Source organism: Bos indicus, chromosome 9 (genome assembly GCF_029378745.1).
Source record: "Bos indicus isolate NIAB-ARS_2022 breed Sahiwal x Tharparkar chromosome 9, NIAB-ARS_B.indTharparkar_mat_pri_1.0, whole genome shotgun sequence".
NCBI lineage: Eukaryota > Metazoa > Chordata > Mammalia > Artiodactyla > Bovidae > Bos > Bos indicus.
Window position 1 is genome coordinate 31,927,421 of NC_091768.1, and position 22,459 is coordinate 31,949,879.

Here is a 22,459-nt window from a genome sequence, read left to right on the forward strand (position 1 = left end):
AAATCATCTTTAAGTCCATACACTAAATTTTAAATGTTTCCACTACAGGATATGGGTTAAACTCAAATTGGTTTGATATCAAAATTAAAGAAATGGCATCAGATTTGTAACTTCCTTTCTTCATCACTTTAACATGCACTTAAAAGTAGATTTTATTGCTTCTCTGGAATACTTAGTAACATTAATCTTAATGTTACTAAATATTTTGTGGTTACAAGAAATAATTCAATAGTTGAAATAACAAAGCATTCCATAAAAGATGATGATAAAGAGACAGACCTTAATTCCCAATGATTTAACTTTCCAACCTATCTACAAGTTGTAGTTTGAAACAAAAATTACCCTTCCATTATTAAAAATGAAAATTATTGTTTTCTTTTTCAGTCCTTCTAAACTTTGTTACCCTGCTTGGATATGCTGCACTCTTCTGGGCATAGAATTTCACAGCAGTTATCCCCAAAAAAGCCATACAGTTGGCTTTATCGAACAATAATTTCCCATTAACAAAAACTTTAGGTGTATGATTCATTTTACACAAAACAAATACTGTAATGATGGTTAAAATGAATACTAAAATGAAGTCCGTAATAAGGATTTTTAAATTTAATTTTAGATTTTCTCACACAGTCTAAATCCTGAGAACAATTATGCTGTGGGCACCTTCCTGAAAGGTGTCAGCTGTTTCCTTTCTTCTAAAGACAACAAGCAGAACCATCTAAAATCACCTTTCTAGAGAAGCATGCTGGATAGAAGATAAGCCTGCTATCAACTAGCTTTCAGAAGTGGGAAATGGGAAGTTAGTCAACTTTCTCCTCTCTGATAACCCTTTATTTGCAGAGCAACAGGGGAATTACAAACACGTTTTGCAAAATAATGCTGTCTAGAAGACAATCTCTGTTGGACCAAGTCCTTATTTCCCTGGAAGTAGTCAAATCCAATGTTGAAATTTATTACTTGAAGCTATGGCAGCATAAAACGTCTTCTTTAAGTGGAAAATATGACCAACTTGTATGAGGTAGGTGAATTTTGAAAGTGGGAGTGGGTGGGGGAGCTACACCACTTTTTTTTTTTTTTTTTTTAAGGGGGAGAGGATTCAGTCGAAGATTTCGGAGCAACCACAAAACCATTAAGCCTCTTAGGTGAAAGGATGTTCGACCAAAGAGCTCAAAAGCTGAGCTCAAGAGCTCTCCAAATCACAGCCTCTCATCAAGGGACTTTTGGCTTAACTGCTACCGAGCACTGGCGGAATCCCTGCTTTGGGTAAAGAAGAGAAACCACGCTTCATAGAGATCTGGCAATTCTTGGCAAGACTCTGTCCTTCAAGCCCTCTGGAGCGGGCCCCGCACTGCCAGGAGCAGGTCCGAGGGGGCAGCGGGGAAGTCCCGCAGCAGCCAGGGCGCCTCCCCCGCAACTCGAGACCAGCCACCCTCTGGGACCCGGGCCCGAGGCCAGAGCGGGATAAACTCCCGGACCCCGGGTCCCGCCCGCCGCCTCCGGCCCATGGCCTCCGCGGAGGGTCAGACTGCCAGGCTTCTTGCCGCCTCTCCCGCCCGCCTCGTGCCTCAGGGGCCCCGGCTACCTCCCAGCCCCCGGCCGGGCCCCCGCGAGGCTGCGCTTCCCGTAAATTCCCCCCCCGGCACGGCCCCCCTCCCCGCCTCGGCTCCTCCCCCGGGGGGCCCTGAGCGGCGCGTGATTGGCCCGGTCGCGCCGTCACTCTCCGGCCGCGTCACCGCCCTCGTTTCCGACCGCCCCGAGACCGGCAGTGGTGTTAGTGCTCGCGGGGCCGCGGTGGAGGGTGTCGCGCTGCCCTGCTCGCTCCGACTCGCCCGCGGGTCGGCGCGCTAGCCCAGCCGCGCGGTGCTCGGGGCTGCGGGGAGGCACGCTCAGACGCCACCTGGGAAGCGGAGAGACAGCTGGTCCCAGCTTCGGGATGAGGAGCAGGCGAAGTTGACGAGTCCCCCACCGCTACCCCTGCTGCGCCTCTTCCGCGCTGCCCTCTGCAAGGAGGTGACCGCGCGCGGCCCTGCTCCAGGTGTGCGCGGGACACCCCGCCCCCGAGACCCGCCAACTTCACCCCTAAGTCCAAAGAGTGGGCTCTGAGGGCGGTGCCGGCAGCCGGACTCCGGACTCCGTGCCGGGGGAGCTGTCCTGGAGGCTCTCGCGGCCGTCGGAGGGTGGAGACCGGTGGAAACTTTATCACCATCCTTCTTAATTACTGTGTTTTTACTGTTTCTCTCCCCGCAGGGGCTGCAGCGAGAGGTCTGTCGCGCGCGCGTTGTTTGCCAAAGGAGCCGCCTCAGGGAGAAGACCCAGAGGGGAGTTGTCTCCCCGGGGGATACCTGCAGCCCGGGCGGGGGATTTGGGCGGCCTGGATGCCCAGGACGCAGCCCCGCGGCCGCTGACGCCCGGCGGCGGCGAAGTTTGGCTGCTGAGCGGCGCGGCGCGAGGCCACTGGACAGCGGGCAACCCGGCGGCCGGGGCGGCGGGCGCGATGCCCGTGGGGGGCCTGTTGCCGCTCTTCAGTAGTCCGGCGGGCGGCGGCCTGGGCGGGGGGCTCGGCGGCGGCGGCGGCGGCAGCAGCAGCGGCAGGAAGGGGTCGGGCCCCGCCGCCTTCCGCCTGACGGAGAAGTTCGTGCTGCTGTTGGTGTTCAGCGCCTTCATCACGCTCTGCTTCGGGGCGATCTTCTTCCTGCCCGACTCTTCCAAGCTGCTCAGCGGGGTCCTGTTCCACTCCAGCCCCGCCCTGCAGCCGGCCGCCGACCACAAGCCCGGACCCGGGGCGCGCGCCGAGGACGCGGCGGAGGGGCGCGCCCGGCGCGGCGAGGAGGACGCTCCGGGGGACCCCGCGGCCTCCCTAGAGGACAACTTGGCCAGGATCCGCGAAAACCACGAGCGGGCTCTGAGGGAAGCCAAGGAGACCCTGCAGAAGCTGCCCGAGGAGATCCAGAGAGACATCCTGATGGAGAAGGAGAAGGTGGCCCAGGACCAGCTGAGTAACAGGGCGGGGTTCAGAAGGCTGCCCCCAGTGTACTTAGCGCCCGTGAATACAATCGGGGCGATTGACCGGGAACCCGCCGACGCCGCCATCCGCGAGAAAAGGGAAAAGATCAAAGAGGTGAGTGCACCCAGCTAGAAATCCCTCCAGACCCGCGGTGTTTTTCTGGGAGAAATGACAGACCTTTGAAACTCTTAACTGTGTGATATTACAGTGTTGGGGTGGGGGGCGGAGGGCATGTCTGTAACATTAGTGTGGGGAGACAGGGAGGTTTTCCACTTACACCAGATGCAGTGTCAAAGGCTCTTTCACTTCCCTTTTATTGTCAAAGTAGATGTGACCAATTAGGATCTGAGGTTGAATCCCGTTGTTTTTAACTTGCATGCTCGAGTGAGCATAAACCACACGAAGTAGGTATTTAATACATGGGCAGATCCTGTGCAAACTTCCTCTTCCACTGGCCAATACGTAGTTAATCGTCCCTGAAAACAGCAACAGTGAAGGTCCCAAACAGCCTTCTAATAAAGCTTGGACGTGGGTTTGGAATGAAGCTTGAATGTAAACGCAAAGCATCGATCACGCATCACAGAAATGTTCCAACAGCAAGCCAGCCCAGCCCGCGTTCAGTCACGTGGCCCCATTCCGCCAGGTGTACTTACAGACTATAAAGGTGAAACTTGAGAACTTGTTATCATAGGGGGCACACTGTTGTTTACTTTTCACAAAATGAAAAAAAAAAAAAAATGTAAAAAGCCAGCCTACTGCTTCTTGCATTTCTAGTGTAGCTAGAAAAAGAGTATTCCATGTGATGCAACAGGTTTTCCTCCACAGCAGCACAATGATGACAGACTTAATCTCGGGCAAACATGGACTTTGTTAAGTCTTTCCTAATTTCTTTCCTGTAATTTTCGGTTGGAACTTGAAACATGGTCAGTTTGTGCTTAGCTTGAAGCTGAAGAGGACCTTAAAAATCGTTTCAGACTATCATTTTAAAAATGAACGTTGAAGGGCCCAGAGCCCCAGAACCAGTTAGTGACTGAGTCAGGACTTGAAGCCCAGACTTCTTGTCACCAGGCTGTCTGTGGACAAGCCTCTTTTCTCAGCTGCTCTTCCTTGTGAAACTATACCATTCTGGATTTTTGCACAATCCATCGACTGTAGGAACCATGTTAAAAGCATGTTACCCCAAATTTTGATTCCAATTTCTGAAATACACTATGAATTTTCATTTTTTTAAGTTTCACAGGGTTTGAAAATAAATGCTGTGTTTTGACATTGGACCAGGTACTCAGGAAAGGAAGCTTCCTGATTCCACCCCCCGCCCCCGCCCCCCATTTAAAGAGCATAAAAAGAGTTTTGAGGTTGTGAAGAGGTACTTAGCTGAAGTGGCTGCAAATTGGAGGTAGCTTGATCATTGTAGAATTTGTGATTTTAATATGATGACCCAATGAATTTGGTTAAGCTGTAATTGAGCAAGTTAAGGTGGATTTGGGTCCCTTTCAGTTTACCCTAGGCAAGCTGCCTGCAGTCATCCCTCCTGTACCATATAGCCCATCAGCCTTTGAACTATGACACCTTTCCTCAGGCATAGAACCTTCCCAGACTTGGGGAAGTGGGTTGTACTCCCTGTGACAACTTCTATCTAGCAGTTTTCCTTCTCCATGAAACTCTTCTCCGACTCTCCAGGAAGATGGAAAAAAGCTCTGCTTTCACCAGTCATCTCCCTCTCCTTTTCATCTCTCAGCCTCCTTGAAAATATCCCACCAAAACCCATAGATAAATTAGCCCCAAATCTGTATCTGCTTATGTTTTCCTTAAGTTTGAAGTGGTGTAATTCACATTTCATGCCTCTGAATTCCTATGAACTGACAGTGTAGATCACAATTGTCCCAGGATATTATTTTAAATATTATAGATCCATGGATGTGAAAAAGCTTTTGGTACCGATTAGTACTAAGTAAAAGTGCATTTAGACCAGAAGCACTGGGACAGTAGCAGTCAGATTCAGGACAGAATATTAACAGTATGTGTTCCTCACGAATCTGTTGCTATTAGATCCACCGTTCTATTTGTCTGTAGATCAAAAGGTCTTAATTAACCATGTAAAGGAAATTTGTGTAGCCTTCTATATCAGTGTGATGCTAACATCTTTGTACCTGGATGTTTTGAAACTGCCCAGTCTTGCATAAAGTGGTGGAACTAAATGGATTCTTTAAAATTTCATGTTGCCCTGAGAACCAAGCGGGGTAGGGAGGTGGGGGTAGAAAGCCAGCATGATTAGCTTCAGTATTTAGTCAAAGACTAATGGGAAGAAATGGATTATGGTTTTTCATCAGATTAGTTCAGGCAGATGTGTTTGTTTGTAAACCAAAAAAAAAGGTTAACTGATACTATTATAAAACTATGCTGTAAACATTCAGTTTTAGAGAGGGAAGAGTGGTTGCCCATTATGAATGGACTTCAACTTGATACATTTAGATTCAGTTTCAGGTACCATGTATGCCTTGTCATGAACCAATGGATCTTTGCCTTGATCTTGATTTTTATTGTTCCTGTTTTTTCTAGTGATTTTTATTTACTTAGATTCTCTGTCATACCTGGAGGTACTAACAGTGTTATAGGTAAAATTTAGAAAGTATTGATATAAGCAAGTCTTCTAACATATTGGGAGCTTGGACTATAATTTCTGAGCCAAACTTTCATATTGTAAATTTAGTTTAAAAACAGCCAGTGCTTTTTTTTGCCAACGCAGTTGTGTTACTGGTATTGTGGTAAATTTTTTAAAAATTTGTGTTAAGGGGAAACAGTCTTTAATTTCAGGATGTTTATTGCCTAGCACCCTTCACAAAAAGTGCTAGCTACATGCTTTCTAGTACTAACTGGATGGATGATAAATATTTGTCATAAAACTTAAAACTGAAATTAAGACATCCCCCCACCCCATGAAAACTTCGTAAATAAATCAACTCTGGGACTTCCATGAAATTTATAATATATACATAGTACGTATTCCCACGAGGCTGATCTTTTTAAAATTGTGCTCAAGTTGCCCTTAACTTTAAAAAGCAAATGAAGCACAGAAGTGAAAGAACACCATGGAATTTTTAGAAAAATAGTAATTTCTTTTTCTACCCCAACATTTTTTAAAGTCAGGAAGCTTTTAGGGGGAGTTTACCCAAAGCATCTACACTATCCTTTAGAATTAGAACCTTAATCCTAATTTAGAGGATGAACTTTCCCCCCATTTTTGTGTAATTATGGGGAGGGTTTCTGAGTAATAGGGCCTGAAGACAGTCAAACCATCAATGTGATCCCTCCCTTCTTAGACTGGAACCCCCTCCAGTCTAAATGGGATGGTAGTGGGGAGGCTGACAGCCAGGTTTGGGTCTATCAAGCACGGTTTTAGGACCAGGTAACTGTTGGGTCACAGTTTTCTTTCTAGGTTTCTCAAAACAGGCCTTAGTTTTTAATTCCAGAACTGTTACACAATTAAAAGTTGAAAGCAAATTTTCGTATTGATAGCTAATGGTGAGGATATATTTTTATGCCTGACACACTAGCCTTAGGTTGTGCATGAGTCTGTAATTTATGTTAACTACTGACAATTAACTTTTATTAAAAATCAGACATAGGAATAATCTACCTTGACATATTAAAACAAGACATTTTTATTTTGAAACTTATTTGTATGAGTAGTAGTGTGGAAAATAATATTTGCAAAATAATAAAGGCCACAATTTGAAGACCTGACTCTGAAGGAGCTTGGATGCCCTTGGGTTACCTTGCCTGTTCAGCTCACCAAGTTCTGAAACACACCAGACATTGAACAGGAGCAAATGCAAGATTTTCCCACTCTTAGGACCTTCCTCAGAGCAGGTAGCGGAGAAGACAACGGCACCCCACTCCAGTACTCTTGCCTGGAAAATCCCATGGATGGAGGGGCCTGGTGGGCTGCAGTCCATGGGGTTTTGAAGAGTCGGACATGACTGAGTGACTTCCCTTTCACTTTTCACTTTCATGCATTGGAGAAGGAAATGGCAACCCACTCCAGTGTTCTTGCCTGGAGAATCCCAGGGACAGGGGAGCCTGGTCTATGGGGTTGCCATCTATGGGGTTGCCATCTATGCGGTTGCACAGAGTCGAACACAACCGAAGCGACTTAGCAGCAGCAGCAGCAGAGCAGGTAGGTCATGGAGCATTTGTAAAAATTTCTCTCTTTAACAAGTAAATGAATAAATTCAATATTTCAGCAGTGTAAGTATTAGAGTAGATGCTGAGTGTTGAACATTAATATATGTACAAAAGCAGGAAAAGATTGTTAATGGATAATCAGTTATGCTCAGCTTAATTTTCTGTAAGCTACTGATAATTTGGGAGGAGTATTTTTCTCTTACTGGGTAACTTAACATTCATATAAAGGAGCTCTATATAAGATCTAGAACCTAGTTAATTCAGTGGAAAAGAGGTTAAAAAAATGCATTTTCAAGTAAATGCATCTTTATTTCTTAAGTGAGCTAATAAACCACTTTGAGAAATTTGTGTTGATGATTCACGTTTGTAAAAAGTGTCTTTGGATGAGTAACTTTGTTGGACTTCAGCAGCTTAGTTAACTTATTTGTATTAAATTATATAATAAGCTATGGTAATACAAATTCATTATCAGAGCGAGTTTAAAGCATGGGTCTAAAGGTCAGACAGGAGGAAACCCATCAGGTCAGTATGAGTGATGAGGGCTATATATACATGGGTAGATCAGCACTGCATAGGACCCTTATATCTTATAACCCAGTAGAGGACCTGTGGCCTTTTAAGTCCTTTATAACCTACAAAACCACAAAAATATGTTTGTCAAAGGTGAGTTTTGGTTGGTCACAATAGGAGTAGCTCCCCTGCTGGGCTCCGTGGATACCATGACATGCCTTTCCCCTAAGGAGACAGAATGATAAAGGAGAAGCCAGTGTTTGGTATTTTAAGAAAGAGATTCTTTCTTTGGGGAAACTAAGTCTTGACTTTTCCCTCAATATTCTTTGTCTTGTGTAGTATTAAATAATTGAGCTACCTCTAGTCCCCCGCCCTTTACTACTAAATATGTTTAAAGGTCCTTCAAACAAGTCTGCCAAATTTTTTCCTATTACCAAAAAATGCTATAAAAATAACTCTGATTTTTGAAAGTAAACATGGAGTTCAGTTCAGTCACTCAGTTGTGTCAGACTCTTTGTGACCCCATGGACGCCAGGCTTCCCTGTCCATCACCAACTCCCACAGACTTGCTCAAACTCATGTCCATCGAGTCAGTGATGCCATCCAACCATCTCATCTTCTTTCATCCCCTTCTCCTCCTGCCTTCAATCTTTCCCATGTGCTCTAAGCCATAAAATATTGTATCTGAATGAGACTTTAGAGATAGCTACAATAAAGGCAGCTGAGACACAAAAATTGCCCTGAAAATCATTTTGCTAGTTAGTTAGTGGTAGAGTTGAGCATGGAAGTCCAGTCCTGGGTGAACGTTGTTCGTTATCCAGACATGACTTGCCTCCTAAGTAAAATGTCAAGGAGGTGTATAAATTGACTCTCATATTCATTATTTGCAGACACTAATGTCAAGTAACTGCAAAACATGTACAATCCTGTAGTACTAAAACTTTGGTCTCATATGAATTATGTTAACTATTATAATTTAAAAAAAGATCTTACTAGGGGCATGGTTAAGAAGACCTCTTCATTTTAAAGCCATCCTGGGAATTTTGATGACATCTTTTTCTCCTTATGAAAATACCTGCAGGGAAACAGAGGCATTAGTAATTACTCAATTGGGCATTCTTTACAAAGAGAGCTGGGGGAGAAATTAAAAAAAAAAAAGAGGAAAAGGGTGTACCAGTGTGGGAGAGTTCTTTCAAACCATAAATGTAGGTGCTGTTTTGACAATGCACAATGCATAACAGAAGAATTGAAAGTTAACCTGAAGAAGTATATATTTTTTCTTTTCTAAATTGTGAAAGTATGATAACACATTTGCAGGAGACTTGGAAAATAAAGAGCAATTATATGTAGTTCCACTATGTATTATAATTATTTCTAAAAGTAGATAAATTAAGATTTTTAGTTGGAGTTTCAGTTTCAAACTCTCAAAAATTAATAGAATGGATAGACAGAAAATTAGAAGGATATAGTAGATCTGAAAAAGCACTATGAATCAATTCAATGTAATTAAGATTTATATAATTTTCACACAACAGAGTGCAAATTCTATTCTAGTTCCCATAGACTATAAACCTGGAGACACTGGGACATATCCAGGGACATAAAACAAGATGCAAAATTTTCATGGTCTAAAGATATTGAAATCATAGAGTCTGTTCTCTTATCACTATGGAATTATGTTAGAAATCAGTATTGAAAGATATTTGAAAATAACCCACATATTTTCATGTGCAATGTGACAGTTACCAAGAACGATCTTTACTTAGCCATTGAAAGCTTCAATAAAGTTATAAGACTGAAAAAACGAAAAGGGTTATTGCAGAGAAAAAAGGATTTAAATGAGAGGATCAAAGGATCAAAATGAGAAATTAACATAAAAAATACTTAACCCCATGTGTTTGGAAATTAAATGTTTATTTTTAAATAAGTGTATCAAAGAAACCATAACAAGGGAAATTAAGAAAATATTTGTGACAGAATAAAAATGAAAAAAGAAGTTATCAGAATTTGTTGCATGAGGCTGAAGCTGCTCAATACAACTAAATGCAATATGGAATCTTGTATAAGGTATGAAAACAAATAATGGACACTAACATAAAGTTTTTTGATATTTGAACAAAATCTTCACTTTATAATACAATGTGATACAATAATACTGTATCACATGTTACTTTCCTGGTTTTTTCTTTTTGCAACATAGTATTTCTTTATATTCTCAGAATTGGATTAGAAGTTTCAAGCCTCATTCAAAAAAAATTTTTTTTTAAATCACCAAGATAATAAGCTTTCTAGACTATTAGCAGTGATACTACATGCCAGAATAAATGGAACTATATCAAAGTTTTGAGTGAATATAAATTAGAAATCTAGCACTCTGTTCATAGTCAAACAAGTAGAATCAAAATGTAAACTTTTTAGCAAGGCAAACATTCGTAATTTTCTAAAATATATTGTGCATGCTATTTATGTACATATATGTATACAAAAGATTTCTGTTACACTTGATGAAGGCTTGAGAAAGAACAACAAAAAAGAGAGATGGAGAAATTGGAAAACATAAACAAAATAGGAGCACTGAATGTGAAATAGAAAAAAATGAAACAAACTAGATAGTACTAAAAGATAATCATATAGTCCAGTAGTTTTAAACATGGCTGCTCATTAGAATCAGGTCTGGAGTTTTGAAGAAAAAAACAATACCTGTACATTTGTATTTTTCAAAATATTCCAAGATAATTCTAATGTGCATCTGGATTTAAAAAAGCAATTACAGGTTTTTCTCTTAAATGGTAGTTTTGGGGATAATAGAATTTTACTGATTTCTGTTGATATGGTCTTCCTGGGTGGCGCTGGTGATAAAGAATCTGCCTGCCAGTGCAGAAGATGCAAGAGACATGGATTCGATCCCTGATTCAGGAAGATCTCCTGGAGGAGAAAATGGCAACCTGCTCCAGTATTCTTGCCTGGAAAATTCCATGGACAGAGGAGGTTGGCAGGCTACAGTTTATAGAGTCACAAAAAGTGGGGCATGAGTGAGCAACTGAGCACACAGTCATGAGACAGTGGTATTAAATGAATAATAATTACGTAATCACAATAGTGTGATGGGACCAGATGCCATGATCTTAGTTTTCTGAATGTTGAGCTTTAAGCCAACTTTTTCACTCTCCTCTTTCACTTTCATCAAGAGGCTTTTTTAGTTCCTCTTCACTTTCTGCCATAAGGGTGTTGCCATCTGCATATCTGAGGTTATTGATATTTCTCCTGGCAATCTTGATTCCAGCTTGTGCTTCTTCCAGCCCAGCATTTCTCATGATGTACTCTGCATATAAGTTGAATAAGCAATATACAGTATACAACCTGATGTACTCCTTTTCCTATTTGGAAACAGTCTATTGTTCCATGTCCAGTTCTAACTGTTGTTTCCTGACCTGCATATAGGTTTCTCAAGAAGCAGGTCAGGTAGTCTGGTATTCCCATCTCTTAAAGAATTTTCCACACTTTATTGTGATCCACACAGTCAAAGGCTTTGGCGTAGTCAATAAAGCAGAAATAGATGTTTTTTTGGAACTCTCTTGCTTTTTCCATGATCCAGCGGATGTTGGCAATTTGGTCTCTGGTTCCTCTGCCTTTTCTACGTCCAGCTTGAACATCTGGAAGTTCACAGTTCATGTATTGCTGAAGCCTGGCTTGGAGAATTTTGAGCATTACTTTACTAGCATGTGAGATGAGTGCAATTGTGCGGTAGTTTGAGCATTCTTTGGCATTGCCTTTCTTTGGGATTGGAATGAAAACTGACCTTTTCCAGTCCTGTGACCACTGCTGAGTTTTCCAAATTTGCTGGCATATTGAGTGCAACATTTTCACAGCATCATCTTTCAGGATTTGAAAGAGCTCAACTGGAATTCCATCATCTCCACTAGCTTTGTTTGTAGTGATGCTTTCTAAGGCCCACTTGACTTCACATTCCAGGATGTCTGGCTCTAGGTGAGGGATCACACCATCGTGATTATCGGGGTCGTAAGATCTTTTTTGTACAGTTCTTCTGTGTATTCTTGCCACCTCTTCTTAATATCTTCTGCTTCTGTTAGGTCCATACCATTTCTGTCCTGTGTCAAGCCCATCTTTGCAGTCCATTCTAAAGGAGATCAGTCCTGGGTATTCTTTGGAAGGACTGATGCTAAAGCTGAAACTCCAATACTTTGGCCACCTCATGCGAAGAGTTGACTCATTGGAAAAGACTCTGATGCTGGGAGGGATTGGGGGCAGGAGGAGAAGGGGACGACAGAGGATGAGACTGCTGGATGGCATCACCGACTCGATGGACGTGAGTTTGGGTGAACTCTGGAGTTAGTGACAGACAGGGAGGCCTCGCGTGCTGCAGTTCATGGGGTCGCAAAGAGTTGGACACAACTGAGCGAGTGAACTGAACTAAACTGAATCACAGTAGTAAAAGACGTTTATCAGTTTTCACAATCAATAGCCAGACCCAAAAAAAAAAAAAAAAAGATAATTACAGTTGCAAGCCATAGTGGAAACATGATTAACCTAACAATATAAAATAATTACATACAATTTGTGGGGTTCATCTACCCAGCCAGTCTATGTCTTTTGGTTGGTACATTGAATCCATTTACATTTAAGGTAATTATCGATATATATGATCCTGTTAGCATTTTATTAATTGTTTGGGGTTTATTTTTTGTATGTCTTTTCCTTCTCTGTGTTTCCTGCCTAGAGAAGTTCCTTTAGCATTCATTGTAAAGCTGGTTTGGTGGTGCTTAATTCTCTTAGCTTTCACTTGTGTGTAAAGCTTTTGATTTCTCCATCAGATCTGAATCAGAGTCTTGCTGGGTAGAGTATTCTTGGTTGTAGGTTCTTCCCTTTCATCACTTTCAATATATCATGCCATTCCCTGACAGAGTATATATTTTTTAAAGTAGACATATATTTAATAGTAGCACTTGTCTGTGGGATTCATGAAGTATGACAAAAATGACTCGCAGGTATAGAGAAGAAACTCGCAGACTCGCAGGTATAGAGAACAAAGTAGTGGTTACCAGTGATGAGAGGGAAGGGGGAGGGGATAGGGAATGAAGAGATGCAAGGTATTAGGTATGAAATAAGCTGCAAGGAGATACTGTGCAACATGAGGAATATAACCAATATTTTATAATAACAACACATGGAGTATAACCTTTAAGAATTATGAATCACTATATTGTTCACTTGTAAGTTATATAATTTTGCACATTAACTATACTTACCTTTAAAAAACAGCAAGTAGACATACATTTAAAAAGCACCAATCTGGGGTCTCTTCATTATAGGAGCACACAGTTCTCTTCACCCAAGAAGGTCCTGGAGATTCTCCAGGTGCTTTTACCTGCCCCTGCTACATTCATTTGTAGCAACATGGTATGGTGAGAAGGGCTAGTTTTGGAGTCAGACAAGTTGGGCCTGAATCTGGCTTTTACCATGTATTAGTTGTTGTGACCTTAAGCTAGTTGCTTAATCTGTCAGAGCTTCAGTTTTCTCATTTGTAAAATGGCAGTAATAATTAAGTACGCACTTTCTTGGATCAGAAAGCTTAAATGTGAGCATCCACACAAAGCACTTAAAATGGTATTACTATTATACATGGGTTTCCCAGGTGGCACCAGTGGTAAAGAGCTCGCCTGCCAGTGCAGGAGACATTAGAGACTCGGGTTCGATCCCTGGGTCAGGAAAATCCCCTGGAATAGGAAATGGCAACCCACTCTACTATTCTTGACTGGAAGTCCCATGGACAGAGGACCCTGGAAAGCTACGGTCCATGGGGTTACAAAGAGTCAGACATGACTGAAGTGACTTAGCACACATTATTATAAAACACAGGGAGTGTATAATAAATGTTGCTTGCTGTTATTACTGTTAGTAGTCACTACCTGAAGCCATCAAGCCAAGATTACATTGTTTGAGATACGGTTTAATGCATCAGGAAAGTGGGTAATGATGTTTCCAAAAGTTATCAAAAACAAAGTTCAAAATAGGTTTGCTTAAAGGGTACACTTCCAATTCAGGATGATCTTTCAGACAGCTATGATTTTACTGTGCTACTGTCAACTCTGATTTTCTCACCTTCTCGCCAAATCCAAAAAACTTTCGGTATCCTTAAAAATTGCATACTTTTTCAGCTTCTGTACTTCAGAATATGTGTGAAAGAATTCATTTGTCTCTTTCTCACAGTCTCATGTGCTTGTTCCTGAAGTACCGTCTTCTCAGAATGAGCACAGTTCTTGAGTTGCCTCCTTAAGCCTTGAAATTGTTCTCCAAGATAGAGAAGAAGAGGGATTAAGTAAAATGCATTTTAACCTGTTTTGTCTTTGGAGGAATATTTTTAAGAAGTACAAAGAAAATTATTTTAGATTTAGCAAAAATGTATGTAATTATGATCAGTTCTATAATCAGAGCTCAATGTGTTGTTACCTGGTAGTCTAAATTCGCATAAATCAGGTCTAGTTTGTAACTCAACAGATCGTGGCCTTTTTGAGAGCTTTGAATTTAGATTTATTAAGGTATCCAGCCCAGAAGGACCTCGGAGATCCTGAAGCCCATACTCATTTTACATATGAAAAATAGGGTTCTGTGAGCCCTGAGCTCTTGAGATTCCCCAAGTGTGTTTACTATATAGAGCTGGGAACTGCCTCTTAAGTTCTCAGGCCGGCTCCGCCCGCGATACTTGACTCTAATGAGAACATATGCTCTGGAGGCTGGCTGGCCTGGCCCTCCCTCCTCTTCAGCCCTAAATAGCAGGCTGGCAGCTAGAAACCCCACTGAGAGTTTCCTAGAAGGAGATGGAAGATCTTTGCTTGGTGAGGCATTCCCTGAGAAAGCAATCCTGGCTAGTTCCTTTGCTCTGCAGAATGCAGAGGCACTGCCCCACCTGCACTGAGTCCTGATAAAGACTTCTGTGATCATTAGGTACTTGAAAGAAAACCAAATGAGATTAAGGCTTAAGAGCATTTAGAAGTCACAGCCCTCATTTCTGTCATGAATACTCTGGCAGTTGCTTTAGGCACATTAGAGCCCAGCAGACCTGCAGATAATCCAGACTAGAGATAATGAAATTAAAGAGCCCATGTAGCCTTTGTATTTGCTTGACTTTTGTAACTATCAGTAAAATGCCACCCTCACTTCCTTTTTAAAAACTGTTAGTGTCTTAATCTCCCTCCCTCTTAAGCTTAGCAGCAACCTGGTCCCTTATTTGCTCCGATACACTCCAGTTCCCCTTGTTCTGCATCCTTCCATACAATGATACTCAGGCATACTGTATTAACGTTTATTTGCATTTTTTCATGTAATTAGTCGGTCTCCCATTCGACTGTCCTGTCTCCAGTCTCTAGTATGAAGGTGCTTAGTATGAGAGGGGGCCTGTAAAGGGAGGGGATTAAAAATGTGGTCAAGGGCGCCAAGCTCTGCAGGGGTCCTCTGTCCATGAAATTCTTCAGGCAAGAATACTGGAGTGGGTTGCCATTCCCTTCTCCAGGGGATCTTCCCAACCCAGGTATCAAACCTGATCTCCTGCATTGCAGGCAGATTCTTTACCATCTGAGCCACCAAGGAAGCTCAATAATACAGCACACTATACCCTAAAACAACCTTTGTTGCAGCGCTGGTGGGGATACCTGTTTGCCTAGGCCAGGAGTTTATGAGAGAAGGTGCAGAGAATAATGATGGACCTGTGAATAACTGGTTGAGACATGAACTTGGGCCATCCAGAGACCGTGAGCTATTGCTGGGATCTTCGTACCTGTCCAATCCTTCTTCATGGAAAGGTCTTTGTAAAGTCCTATGAAGAGCACTTGTTTCTTTTAAAGGATGAGAGGATTCAGACATAGGAGGCCAGGACTCGTGGCTCACACTCGGGATGGCCACGTCCACCTTCTCTGAGCTGATGTTCGGGGCAAGATTAACTCTAGTTCCTCTTTCACAAGAATATGTGCTGCAACTGCTAAAAGATTGCATTTCCTCACTGTCTGTCTGTCTGTTAGGCCACAAGACAAAAGGACAGATCTGTGGAATGATGAAGGCAGCATAGTGTATATACCTGGTCTCAAAAATCTCATTCCCAGCTGCCTGAAATTTCACCATCACTGCCTCCCTTTCAATCATGTATTATTTCTTAAAGGCTCCTGTTAAAACGATATCACTAAATTTGCCCAGCAGAAATTATTATTCTTTGAGGTTTATCTTAGCAAGAGTGAGAATGGGTTTGTAAAACAAGCAAGTATCTTCCATTGTGTTATTTCATTGTAAAGTAATACTAGCTTAGGAAAGAACATTTTGAAAGTACATAGGAGTAGAAAAAAGGTGGGCGGGGCGGAATTCTTCATAGTTCAATCATTCAGTCCCAAGCAATGTCAACACTTTTCACCCCAGCATATCAGTTATTTTTTCTCACAATTAAAACCACACTATGGATACATATTTTTTTAATTTTTCTTTTAAAGTATCATTTTATGATAGCATAATATATGAAATAGAAGCATCATAGTTTATTTAACCCTCCCCTGGGACCTGAACATTTAGATTATTTCCAGTTTTTTGTTTTTATCTTAGGCTGAGATAAACATCTTTGTCTGTTAAGATTCCAGCTGATTTTTCATTGCCCTCACCCCATAAGTAGGATTTTTAATCTTAAATTTCTAATAGGGGAAATGAATAGGTCAAAGAATCGTAGTACATTTTGAGGGGTGATTTTTCTTATACTTCTATGTAATGAACCTGGTCTTGACTCTTTGATTTTCGTGGGTGATGAAACAGTCTCGCGTGTATTTAATTTACCCTTCTTTCAGCAGCACTTTCCCCTGTGTTGGTTGACTAGTTGGATTTCCTTATTGTGAAATGTACAGGACAAGGAAGTTTTTAAAGGAGCAGGGTTGGGAATGAAGACAGCTTGGAGACCTAAGAAGTGGGACATCAGAGAAGATGGATCTAACAAGCCAGCTAGAGACATATGGCTTCCAGAAGGAGGCAGTGTCTTGAAAGGCAGTAGACAGCATTTTATTTAAAAAAACAACAACAAAATTTGCTTCTTTCCTGGGCTGGATCCCTAGAATTAAAAGTACTCTTTACTGATATGAGTATCTGCCAAGCACACTAGAACAGCCCACTTTCGGTCAGCCAAGACCCAGCCAGCCAACTCCCATTGGCTCATCTTCACTGTTATCATTGGGTTTTTGCATCAGATATTTGAGGAAGATGCTGGGGAAAGAGAGAGTGAATCTTCTATTTTAGAATTCATGAGGATGGCTTCCTAATATTTTAAGACCATAATTGAAGCTCAAAAATAATCCAGATAGAACTTCAGAAGTGACTTTTTCCCCCCAGTGGTTCCAGAAGATGGCAAGTCTTACAAAGCTGAATTCTTACAGAAGAAAAATTAACCAAAGGGAAATTGTTGATAAAATTTCAAAGCAACACACATTTTTATGTTTGAAGGAGCAGGCTGATCTTTTGTATATTAGAGGCCTTTGGTGACTTAAGTAGGAATAAATCCACATTTTGTCTAAGGTATTTTGTTTTAGAATAAAAGCAAAGCATGATTATGAAGTTTAGGCTTTGGATTTTTTTCTTTCTTATTTTTGGCAAATTTCTTTAAATAAATGTGTTTTTAGCCATGCTTTTTTGATATAGTAAGGAGCTGCACATCTCAAAATGTATTTGTACTCTAACCTTGATTAGTTCATAAAAGTCTTCCAAATGCCAGAACTGTTTAAATTTCACTTTGAGTTAACATGGTGAATAATGATGGATACAAACATACTGTATTATTTTTATAAATTGTGGTTTGAGATGATAGTAATTTTAGACTGTTTTGGATGCTATTCTCTGAAACGTGTTATTTTTGTAGTCAACTAGCAATGTGGAGTGTTATAATGTATCTAGTCAACTGCAAGTTTTCATCCCATGATTAGAACTACGGGTTTTCATCTCATGATTAGAACTGCAAGTTTTCATCTCATGATTAGAAGTGCTTCAGCAGTCCATGTTGTGATTTTAAGAGTTAGCCTGAGTCAGCAATTCTGTAAGGCATTCTTAGTAAGTTTATGTAGTAAAAAATGTATTTTATAATTGATGTGCATTTAATACATAGTATATATTCACTCATATTAAGTACTCCGTTATTCTTCATATTTAATCCTCCTAGGGCCTGGTGGGCTGCCGTCTATGGGGTCGCACAGAGTCGGACACGACTGAAGCGACGCAGCAGCAGCAGCAGCAGCAGCAGCAGCAGGGGCTTAGTTAGGCTTCCAAGGTGGCACAATGGTAAAGACGCTGCCTGCCAATGCAGGAAACACAGGTTCTATCCCTGGGTCGGAAAGTTCCTACGCAGTAGGAAATTGTAACCTACTCCAGTATTCTTGCATGAAAAATGCCATGGACAGAGGAGCCTGGCGGGCTACAGCCCACAGGGTCACAAAGAGTTGGATATGACTGAGCAACTGAGCAGGCACACAGGCAGGGCTCGCTTAACTTAAAATGTGTGATGAAGAGAAAAAAAAGCAGGTGGAGTGGGAGGGGTGCAATTGGAAGAGCATAAAGAAATGAAGATGATTTATTAACTACTGTTGAAAAGCTGCTTTAGCAGTTAGGGTGAATAAAAATTATGATTTATTAAGTGTTCTATTAGTAATAAGATACCACAGAGGTTGGAAATACTCCTGTTTTCACTTACTCTGAGAGTGCAGAGTCTGTGATGTTGGCTGTTCATAGTCATGAATCTGCAGCAGGACTGTCGTGTTGAGAGCAGGACAAAGTGCTTCCCTGAATTCATCCACCTGAGCAGCTAGCCCTGGGCCTCACCCATAATAGAACCAGTAAATATGTGTTGAATGAATACACCTTTTTAAACAAGCGTACCAGGAGGCGTTGCTTCCCTAGTGGCTTGCTGGTAAAGAATCCATCTGCCAGTGAAGGAGATGCAGGTTTGATCCCTGGGTCAGAAGGATCCCCTGGAGTAGGAAATGGCAACTCACTCCAGTATTCTTGCCTGGGGAATTCCATGGACAGAGGAGCCTGGTGGGCTAGAGCCCACAGGGTCCCAGAGAGTCGGATACGACTTAGTGACTAAACAGCAGCAACCAAGAGGGGTTCCGTGTGTTACGTGTGACACCCGCCCCTGTTGAAGCATGTATTCCAAAAGTCGCGTCCTTGCCTCTTTGGAACCTTTGCTACCTGTTCTCAGGGGCTACAGGCCATTGTCTGGAGGGGAGATGTGATATTTTATAACAGTCAAAAGTCATACAGAAGCAGGTGGAAATATGGGAAACACCTTCTCTAGTTTTAAAGTTTTTAGAATGATTTATAAAATGAAAAGCTGTATTCATTTTCTTATATGACTTGTAACTGGCTGTGAAGGAGGTTCAAAAAAAATCTTTTAAGCAGATATAACATCACTGAAATATATGTAGATATTCATAAGATTCTTTTGAAGGTCAACACTTGAATATAAAAAGTTCTCTTTTGCTTAAAAGTTAATCTACTTTATATTTACAGCCCAGCATTTTGTTTTTCAGGTCTGTGATTTTTAAATTAGGTAATCCTTGTTCATTTGTGTTCTTTATTATCTAAAGTTGTGAACTACATTTAATAAGAGTTGTCATTTTTCTTACATTTCAATTTTATACATGTTACACCCTAATAAAGTTGTTGTGGATTTTTTTCCCCTATCTCTGCAAAAAATTTTGAGAGACAATGGTGTTTTTATAAATAGTGCCTACAATATCACATTGAAATGAAAAGTCACGGGTTAGATATCATTTCCTCTAGAGAAGTTAGAATTTAATAAAACTTTCTCTGTAAGAGGTGTAGTATTTTGAGAAAGAACCTTACTCTTTTCTCAGTTTAATGTTATATCTCCTGAAAAGTGTTATCTCATATAAATAATTGCATGGTAGAGGCTTTGTGAATTTCATGAATTTGTACATGGTCGGTTTTCCAATTCATTCTGCATATTAGATTCATCCTTCAAAAATAAACCCTTCCGTCATGTTGCCCAACTCAGAGGTTTTAGTGGGCTTCATTTCCTATGAAGCACTGATTCAAACTTTAGACAGCTTAGAGTCACCTGGAAAGCACATTAGCACTCAGATTGCAACTTGCTGCTTCCAAAATTCACTAGATCTGGTTGGGCCACACAGAATTTGCATTTTTAACATATTCCTGTGGGTGATGCTGATACTTCTGGTTCCTTGACTAAAGTTTAAAAAACATTGTTCTAGCTGGCATTCATTATCTTCTACAAATCTAGCTCCGTTTGCTGGAGTCACATCCCTTAAATTAGGAAGGATCCTGTGTTTGCTGAAAAGCAAAACTTGCATAGTTACTGTCTCCAAACCACACCCTGTTTTATCCTTCTCAAATGGAGTGTCTTTTCATTTCCTCAGATTCTGTGCCACCATGGAGCTCTCTCACATTCCCAACTTTTACTGGTCTCCGCTATCTCCAGAATCACGTGGCTTTGATTGTTTCTGTCATTGACCTGGGTGTTGCTAATTTCATGGGCTTGGTTATCTTCCAACTAGAGTCTAAACTCCTCCTCTGTATGGAGACACCTCTTTTTAGACACCTATGAGGTTCATGGCCCAGAATTTAACAGTGGAATACAGTGTGTCTTAAATATAACCAAAATGAGAAACAAGTATATCAGCAAAATTCTTTACAATCTACTCAGATGGTGAGGCATGATGGCAGAGTAGAAACCCTTCTGAGCTTCCCTTTCCACGTGTGAAATGGAAATGGCTGGTCGTTCCTTTTTGCAGATTTCTTCTAAGAATTAAAGTAGAAGATGAATCTCTACATGATTCCTGGTACATAGCGTTAGTCAATAATAGTATTTACTGGCAAGTAGGGATTGATTCAAGGAATGGGTTGAGAAAAGAGGTTGTTGGTGAGAATTGGTTTTGAGAAGTCCCTTCCAGGAAAGTAAAGGAAGCTTGAACTGCAGTATTGCCCTGTTAATCCATAGCTTGTATTTTCTGTTATTACCTCCCTTTTTAGATGGTATTGCCAAAATCCTTGCTTCCTGTGGTGGGAAAGAAAGCATTCTTTTCCTCTGTTCAGTTGTTATCTCACAGAACTGATACTCATGCTTAGGAAAACCAGGGAGAGGGCGTCCATTCATCAGTGGCCAGTTACCTCTGGTTCCTGGTCTGGTGTCGCACAAACACTCAGATTTGCAGGGAGGAAAAAAGGCAGAGGAGAAGAATGAAATCTAAAATGCCTTAAGGGCATAGAAGGAAATGTTTTGTGAGCCGAAGAAGCTGAAAATGTTTCATTCAGAGATAGCTACGGGTATAAATTTAGCTGAATAATTAGGCATATGGTGCTTTCATTTAGAAAGTATCTACACCCTGTGTGATAAGATTCGTTGATTATTAGAGCTGCTGCAGCTTTAACTACATCAGCAGCAGAGATTCCTAGAGCATTTAAAACAAGAATTGAAGAGTGAAATGGAAAACGGAATTAATAACTTGTTCCTGGTTAGTTTTAATCTGCTCTTTATTAACTTTGTAGTTTATGCCTGGAGGATTAGATTTGGAAACAGAACACCAACTAGTGTTCTTAAAGTTTACTTTTTTTTATTGGAACATTATATTAAAGACTTTCCGAAGAATGTTTTGGCTGAATTTAGTTTTAACGTAAGCGGTGATATCTAAATTCTAATGATTCAACCTAAAACAATAGAAAACTTTTGATCCATGATATCTATAAGTTTTTTTTTAATGTTAGATTTTCAAAGCAGAATTTGTTTAATAAAAACAATTAAGAAGTAAAGGTATGCTTGTTTGCCATGAGTTTATTTACTCTACTTTTTTTTCTAGCTTTCCTTTTTTCATGCCACCCCCACCCCCTAGGCCATCTGTTTTTCCCTATCTTAGAATTTAAACCTGTTTGCCATTGGTAGAAAGGAAAATAGGAAAAGTTAAAATCAAGAGGCATTTGCATTGCCCATGCCTTGTCAAATGCTTCTAAAATTGAAAACCAATAGATAATCCTAATTTTATAAATAGGAAAGAGTCCTATTCCAAGATATAACATGGTATGATAAGCTTAAATACAGAAGTTTAAGAACAACTGCCCTTAGTGGAGTAGGGAAGAGAGACGCTATTCATATCTTTCTTTCTTAATGCTTTTTAAATACAGTTTCACTAGAATATGCCTGTAAATCTGGGTTTCTGTGTATGTGTTTCTGTGGTTGTAGTTCTCCACCCACCTGTGATCTGGAGAATTACACTCTACGTTTTTGTAAGGTACAGGCACTAGAATTTGGGCATTTAGAAGGGACTTCTGTGGGGACTAGGAAGAAGTTTGATAAACTGTAATACCAGGATGAGTTAATTAGTTGCAGATTCCTTATCAGGAAAACTACTGTCTGCATGTATGTGTTTTTGATAAGTGAAGGTTTTGACCTAAATCCCCTACTTTGACTTCGATGTGGGAATAGACTTTTAGGATTTTAGGGCTAAATACACCATACAAGTACTCAGGTATTAGTTTTAGCTGTCTAAATTGAGCTTAACATTGCTGTGTTTTCCTGTCATTCTTTTTACCCGCGCTGTTAATCGTCAGCCATCCTTTTTTGTTTTCTCTTGGAGAAGTGGTGCTGATGACGCAGAAGCAGAGGGTAGCACAAACAGTATTACACATATTGCATGTCACATTACTAGTGTCCTTAATAATCCGGAAGTGACTGTACTTATCAGCCAGGTCCAAGGA

General features: G+C 41.0%; 1 protein-coding gene across 1 annotated transcript in view; it reads left to right on the plus strand.

The window, feature by feature from the left end:
- Positions 1–1,856: 1,856 nt before the first annotated feature.
- Positions 1,857–22,459, plus strand: part of MAN1A1 (mannosidase alpha class 1A member 1) — a 173,135-nt gene continuing 152,532 nt past the window's right edge. Inside the window, exons 1-2 of the mRNA XM_019967140.2 lie at positions 1,857–2,032; positions 2,245–3,115. Coding sequence (XP_019822699.2) covers positions 2,492–3,115 — 624 coding nt within the window. The 5' untranslated portion in view covers positions 1,857–2,032; positions 2,245–2,491. The remainder of the gene's footprint in view (positions 2,033–2,244; positions 3,116–22,459) is intronic.